Raw genomic sequence first — 7621 nt, 5'->3', positions numbered from 1 at the left:
AAAAAAAAAAAAAAAAAAAAAAAATTAGAATTAAAATGTCCTCGAGCTGAAAACTGACATATTTTCCAAATGGAAGCAACAGTGCATGATACAGAGCACAAATCACAAACACCTGTGGACGCGAGACCACGAACGACAAAGAGAAAAAACTTCAATCTCCAAGGAGGAAAAAACCCGAGTCAGCTACAAAAGAAACAAGAACCAAATTAATAGGACAGTTGGCCGGGCACAGTGGCACATGCTTGCAATTCCAGCACTTTGAGGGGCGAGGCCGTCAGATCACTTGAGGTCAGGTGTTTGAGACCAGCCTGGCCAACGTAGTGAAACCCCACCTCATAAAGACAAGAAAAACAAATAAATAAATAAATAATTGATCAGACAGCGGTGCTAGAAGAAAGCAACAGCATCACATTCTGAGGGAAAATTATTATTATTATTTTTGTTGTTGAGATGGAGTCTCACTCTGTCGCCCAGGCAGGAGTGCAGTGGTGCAATCTCAGCTCACTGCAACCTCTGCCTCCCAGTTTCAAGTGATTCTCCGGCCTCAGCCTCCCCAGAGGCTGCGATTACAGGCATGTGCCACCACACTCAGTTAATTTTTGTATTTTTATTAGAGATGGGGTTTCACCATGTTGGCCAGGCTGGTCGTGAACTCCTGATCTGCCCGCCTCAGCCTCCCAAAGTGCTGCGATACAGGCGTGAGCCACCGCGCCCTGTCACAAGGTATGCTTTTATACGCGACTGGTTTTGAAAAGACATAATATTCAGCGTTGCTTTGTAATAGGCAGTCTTGATGCCTGCTAATGGGCATATAAATTGATAATGCCTTCTTGGACAATTTGGCAGTATCCGCTAACATTTCAAAAATGCATAGGCTCTGAAACATCAATTCTAAAACTCTAATTATGTAAAGCTAAAGAAATATTAGCCGGGCGCGGTGGCTCAAGCCTGTAATCCCAGCACTTTGGGAGGCCGAGACGGGCGGATCACGAGGTCAGGAGATCGAGACCATCCTGGCTAGCCCGGTGAAACCCCGTCTCTACTAAAAAATACAAAAAAAAACCTAGCCGGGCGAGGTGGCGGGCGCCTGTAGTCCCAGCTACTCGGGAGGCTGAAGTAGGAGAATGGCAGGAACTCGGGAGGCGGAGCTTGCAGTGAGCTGCGATCGCGCCACTGCACTCCTGGGGGACAGAGGAGACTCCGTCTCAAAAAAAAAAAAAAAAAAGAAATACTGCACGTGGACAAATATTTAAGTACTTATCCATTCTATGCAGTATTGTAATAAAAATTAAAACCTGAAATAATCTTTATTGAGTCCATTATTAGGACAATGTTTAAGCAAATGACAAGTCCATCATACAGAATACTGCGTGGTCACTGGAAAGCACGTGGACCTGTGTACCCTGAATTGAAAAGATGTGGAAACAATGCTGGGAGAGTTAAAATTTTCTGGAGCACAACGTACCACAATGCAAACATAGTTGAGGCTTTTTAGAGTGAAAACAGTTATACGTAGACATTTATGTTTACACGTGTAACAGTGTGTACAGCCCCAAAGGAACAAAACTGTTCACTGCTGTTACCTCCGAGTGGGGACTGGGAAAGCAGAGGTTAGGGTCATTCTCTCTTTTATTGGCGCATCCATCAATTCCAGGCCCCGAGGACACAACTGCATCAACGACATCGACTCCACCTGCTCTGGAAACCCGGGTGACTGCTGTTGGTTTTGTTCACTACGGCGTCCCCAGAACCCGTACTGCACCGGGCACTGAGTGGGCGCTCACATGTGCGTCCAATGAACGAATTAACAAATGAACAGTCAGTGCGCTACTGAGGGGCGGGGAGGGGTAAAGCAGCATCCAGGGAACTCGCACGATCACCCCGAGTGAGTCCGTTCCCCGCCACACGCACCCGCAAAGACTCCGCGCTCCGCAGCGGCTCCACCAGCTGGTGCGCTACCTGATTGGACCGGAAGCTCCAGGAGGGACTACCCCGCGGCCGCTCCGCCCGACCCCGCGACGCCCCAAGCCCCGACCTCCTTCAAGGCTCGGAGGAGCCGGTGTCGAGACGAGTCCAGCCGAGAAAAAGGCAGCCCGGCCGGAGCTGGCGAGGAGTGGAGCGAAAGGAAACGCGCCTGCAGAGATGGGCCTCGCCGGACCTCCCACGCCCGTGAAGCAGGTGCCGGCGCCTCGCGCCCCGGAGCACCTAGGAGGAACGACCCTGCAGTCTCCGTGGCCCGGCCCGCCCGCTGCCCGTCCAGCCAGGACGCCCTCACCTCCAGGGACGGCCGCCAGCGCCGGCGCCCGCAGCAGAGGCCGCAGGCGGCGGCCCCACAGCAACAGCGCCCGCAACTCGCGCGCCATGTCGTCCTCCCAGAGCGCCGCGTACAGCCACGCGGGACCAAACAGGATGGGACGGGGCGGGACGAGGCCGCGCGGGGCGGGGCTTTCCTCGGGCGCGGGGCGGTGACGTCACGGCGGGCCCCGGGCTGTCCGAGCAGCTGCCTGCTCTGGCGCGTGGCGGGGTACGACCCCTCGCGTGGACAGTCGGGCCTGGGGGCGGGGCCTCTGTGACCTTGGGTCGCGTTGTCAAGGGCGACGGGGCCTGCGCGCGGAGCTGGGGGACGTGGCCCCGCCGCCCCCGGCCCACGCTGGTCGGCTGCGCCTAGCTGTGCGCATTCCTGGAACGGGGCGGATGTCAGTATCCACGCGAGAGTGTGGAGGTGGCGTCGGGGAAGAAGCAGTTCCCGTCTCTGCGACCTTTGTGAATCCCGGCCATCCGTATAGGCCTCTGCAAGTCTCTTGCACACCAAGACTGGCCAAAAAGCTAAAACGAATGAGGAAGGGGATTCCAGGCTTGACTGGCTACACCAAAACGTGAACCCAGTAACCAACGCCACCAGGAAAACTGCGGTTATTCGTGTATTCCACTTCTTTTGCCCTTGTCGAGAAGAGTCAAACTAAAATATTTAGAAGTTTATTCTGAGCCAAATATTAGTGTGCATGGAGGGAGGCAGAGTCTCAAAAGGTCCTGAGAACTTGTGCCCAGGGTGGTTTGGGTTACAGCTTGCTTGGTTTTATACATTTTAAGGAGACATAAGACATCAGTCAATACATGTAAGACATAGGTTGGTTCTGTATGGAAAGGCAGGACAACTCAAAGGGTGAAATACTTAGAGGTCATAGGTGGATTCAAAAATTTTCTGATTGGCAATTGGTTCAAAGAGTTGAGTTCCGGCTCGGCGGGGTGGCTCACGCCTGTAATCCTAGCACTTTGGGAGGCTGATGTGGGTGGATTGTCTGAGGTCAGGAGACCAGCCTGGCCAACATGGTGAAACCCCATCTCTACTAAAATACAAAAAATTAGCCGGGCAAGGTGGCACCTGTCGTCCCAGCTCCTGGGGAGGCGGAGGCGGAAGAATAGCTTGAACCCGGGAGGCTGAGATTGCAGTGAGCCGAGATCGTGCCACTTGCACTGCAGCCTGGGCCACAGAGCTGAGACTCCGTCTCAAAGTAAATAAATAAATAAATAAATACAAAGTTGAGTTCTACAAAGCTGAGACCCCATCTCAAAAAAAAAAAAAAAAAAATAGAGTTCTACAGACCTGGAATTAATGAAAAGAGTGTCTGAGTGAAGATAAGAAGTTGTGGGCATGAGCACGGTGGCTCACGCCTGTAATCCCAACACTGGGAGGCCGAGGTGGTCGAATTGCTTGAGGTCAGGAGTTGGAGACCGCGTGGGCAACATGGTGAGACCCTGTCTGTACTAAACATACCTGTACTGGATGTGGGTGGCAGAGGCCTGTAATCCCAGCTATAAGGGAGCCTAAGGTGGGTGGATTGCTTAAGCCCAGGAGGGAGAGGTTGCAGTGAGCCAAGTTCATGCCACTGAACTCCAGCTTGGGCAACAGAGCCACACCCTGTCTCAAAATATAAAAATAAAAGCAAGAGGTTGTGGAGACCAAGGTTCTTATTATGTAGAGGAAGTCTCATAGATGCCCACCCTTACAGGTAATAGATGACAAACGTTTTTGCAGATGTTTTCTATTCAGACCGTTAAAAGTTCCCAGACCCTCAGCCAATCTCTTCACAATCAGAAAAAGACTTGGAAAGGTGGCCTGATGTGGTGGCTTACGTATATAATCCCAGCACTTTAGGAGGCCAAGGTGGTCTTATCACTTGAGGTCAGGAGGTTGAAACCAGCCTGGCCAACATGGCAAAACCCTATCTCTACTAAAAATACAAAAATTAGGCCGAGATACAAAAATTAGGCTTACACCTGTAATCCCAACACTTTGGGAGGCTGAAGCGGGCAGATCACCTGAGGTCGGGAGTTCGAGACCAGCCTAACCAACATGGAGAAACTTCGTCTCTACTAAAAATACAAAAAATTAGCCAAGCGTGGTGGTGCATGCCTGTAATCCCAGCTACTCAGGAGGCTAAGGCAGGAGAATCGCTTGAACCCAGGAGGTGAAGGTTGCGGTGAGCTGATATCGTGCCATTGCACTCCAGCCTGGGCAACAAGAGTAAAGGTCTGTCTCAAAAAAAAAAAAAAAAATTACCTGGGTGTGGTGTTGTGCACCTGTGGTACAGCTGGGACTACTTGGGAGGCTGAGGCAGGAGAATCGCTTGAACCCAGGAGGCAGAAATTGCAGTGAGCCAAGATCGCACCACTGCACTCCCACTCCAGCCTGGGTGACAGAGCAAGATTCCGTCTCAAAAAACAAAAAACAAACAAAAAAAAACTCCTTTATAATGTTAACGCTGGTCAGTTATGCCTCATTTCCAAGGGGAGGAGCGTATAACGAGGCATGACCGACCCCCTCCTTCCAATTATGGCCTGAACTAGTTTTTTAGGTGTCTTTGAAATCCCCTTGGCCGAGAGGAATGGTCCATTCCGTGGGTTGGGGACTTATAATGTATTTTTGCCAGCCGGGCACGGTGGCTCACGCCTGTAATCCCAGTACTTTGGGAGGCCGAGGCAGGCGGATCATCTGAGGTTGGGAGTTTGAGACCAGCCTGACCAACATACAGAAGCCCCATCTCCACTAAAAATACAAAATTAGCCGGGCGTGGTGTCACATGCCTATAATCACAGCTACTCGGGAGGCTGAGGCAGGAGAATCACTTGAATCTGGGAGGCAGAGGTTGCAGTGAGCCGAGATCATGCCACTGCACTCCAATCTGGGCAACAGGAGCAACCATCTCAAACAAACAAACAAAAAATTAGCTAGGTGTGGTGGTGGGTGCCTGTAATCACAGCTACTTGGGAGGCTGAGGCAGAGAATTGCTTGAACCTGGGAGTCGGAGGTTGCAGTGAGCCAAGATCGTGCCACTGCACTCCAATCTGGGCAACAGGAGCAACCATCTCAAACAAACAAACAAAAAATTAGCTAGGTGTGGTGGTGGGTGCCTGTAATCACAGCTACTTGGGAGGCTGAGGCAGAGAATTGCTTGAACCTGGGAGTCGGAGGTTGCAGTGAGCCAAGATCGTGCCACTGCACTCCAGCCTGGGTAACAGAGCAAGACTCCATCTCAAATAACAACAAAAAGAATTTATTTTTGCCTTACACCCTGCTGGAGGTTAGAGTCTACTTGGAGATTCAGACCATAAACCCTGGTCTAACATTTGGTCCAGACCCAGCTGCAACCTCATCATGCTGATTTCCCAGCAGCTCCTCAGTCCCAGAGGAGGGTCCAGGCGGCTCCACTGAGGTTCCCAGGTAATTGGGAGGCACACTGAAGATTCACTGCCATACTCCAATAACTGTACAAAAATAGCGACTCCAGCTCGTGGCAGGTGCTGCAGAGAAGCGCAGGAGCCAGGAGCGTGACCTCCAGAGGGGCCGGGACAGAGTTGGGTGTTGGAAGAGGATGTGTCAGGAAATGCTTCCAGGTGGAAAGTGGCAAGTTCCCAGCTTAAGCAATTGAGAAGGGGAACAGAAAGAGGGTGGGCAGATTTGGGTGGAAGAGCAGGGTCCTCTCACCTGGACCACTCCAGCAGCCACGACAGGCCCCTGCTTCCACTCTCGCAGCCTCCCATCCTCCACGGCAGCCAGATCATACTCCGTCTCTCAGATCCTCCAGTGATCCCCCTGCCAACACACATGCATGTCCTTAGAATCATTTCCAGACTCCTGCCTCCTCCTGTAGGCCTGCATGGACCTGCCTGTGTTCCCCATCACCACGCTCCAGGCAGAGCCCTTTCCAGCATATGCCCAGGGAATGGGGGCAAGGTTGGGGGGCGTCTTGGCTTCACATTTCATCCCTTTTTCACCACATTCAGGAAATCATCTTCTTTTTTTTTTTTTTTTTTTTTTTTTTTGAGATGGAGTCTTGCTCTGTCACCCAGGCTGGAGTACAGTGGTGCGATCTTGACTCACTGCAAGTTGCACCTCCCGGGTTCACGCCATTCTCCTGCCTCAGCCTCCTGAGGAGCTGGGACTACATGCACCTGCCACCATGCCTGGCTAATTTATTTTTGTATTTTTAGTAGAGATGAGGTTTCACCGTGTTAGCCAGGTTGGTCTTGATCTCTTGACCTCGTGATCCGTCCGCCTCGGCCTCCCAAAGTGCTGGGATTATAGGCGTGAGCCATGGCGCCCTGCTGGACCTGTGGCTTTTTAAGGTACTGAGGGATCCAAGGCGTGCCCTAAGATGGCCACGCACAGATTTCAGCCTCTGCGTAAACCAATAATCTAGAAAGAGGAAAACATGTTTACACGCAGACATGCTTGAATTAATGGAGAATGACTGGGAGTTGCTTTTGGAGGGAAAGGGAAGAATCCCCAAGTCTCCTGCCCACCTCTATGGCCAGTATGAGGCTGGCATACAAAGTCCCTGCCTTCCACTGGGGACAGCTGAGGGCCGTGACAAATGCCCGGTGCTTTATTCACAATAGCCAAAATGTGGAAGCAACTCAGGTATCCATGGACAGACGAATGGATCAGCAAAATGTGGTCTGTTCATACAATGGAATATTACTCAGCCATAAAAAGGAAGGAAGTGGCCGGGCGAGGTGGCTCACGCCTGTAATCCCGGCATTTTGGGAGGCCAAGGTGGGTGGATCACTTGAGGTCAGGAGTTTGAGGCCAGCCTGGCCAACATGGTGAAACCCCGTCTCTACTAAAAATATAAAAATCAGCCAGGCATAGTGGTGCATGCCCGTAATCCCAGCTACTCGGGAGGCTGAGGCAGGAGAATCACTTGAACCTGGGAGGTGGAGGTTGCAGTGAGCCAAGATTGTGCCATTGCCTTCCAGCCTGGTGATCAAGCAAGACTCTGTCTCAAAAAAATAAAATAATAAATTCAAATAAAGAAGCCAGGAGAGACCCTGTCTCTGCAAAAAACACAAATACTAGCCAGGTGAGCCAGGCATGGTGGCTCACTCCTGCAATCCCAGCACTTTCCAAGGCCAAGGCAGGAAAATCTGAGTCCAGGAGTTCAAGACCAGCCTGGGCAACATGGCAAAATGCTGTCTCTACAAAAAATACACAAATTAGCCAGGTGTGGTGGTGCCTGTAGTCCCAGCTACTTGGGAGGCTGAGGTGTGAGCATCGCTTTTGCCCAGGAGGTTGAGGCTGCAGTGAGTGGTGATCACACCACTGCACTCCAGCCTGGGC

General features: G+C 51.6%; 1 protein-coding gene across 2 annotated transcripts in view; it reads right to left on the bottom strand.

The window, feature by feature from the left end:
* Window positions 1–2447, bottom strand: part of TRAP1 (TNF receptor-associated protein 1) — a 68031-nt gene extending 65584 nt beyond the window's left edge. For both annotated transcript variants that reach the window (XM_011982567.1, XM_011982568.1), the window contains exon 1: window positions 2276–2447. In XM_011982567.1, coding sequence (XP_011837957.1) covers window positions 2276–2363 — 88 coding nt within the window. In that variant the 5' untranslated portion in view covers window positions 2364–2447. The remainder of the gene's footprint in view (window positions 1–2275) is intronic.
* Window positions 2448–7621: the final 5174 nt, after the last annotated feature.

The sequence above is a fragment of the Mandrillus leucophaeus genome, unplaced genomic scaffold, assembly GCF_000951045.1.
Source record: "Mandrillus leucophaeus isolate KB7577 unplaced genomic scaffold, Mleu.le_1.0 Scaffold240, whole genome shotgun sequence".
Taxonomy (NCBI): Eukaryota; Metazoa; Chordata; class Mammalia; order Primates; family Cercopithecidae; genus Mandrillus; species Mandrillus leucophaeus.
The sequence above is the reverse complement of the archived record's forward strand: the minus strand, read 5'-3'. Positions and strand labels throughout refer to the sequence as shown.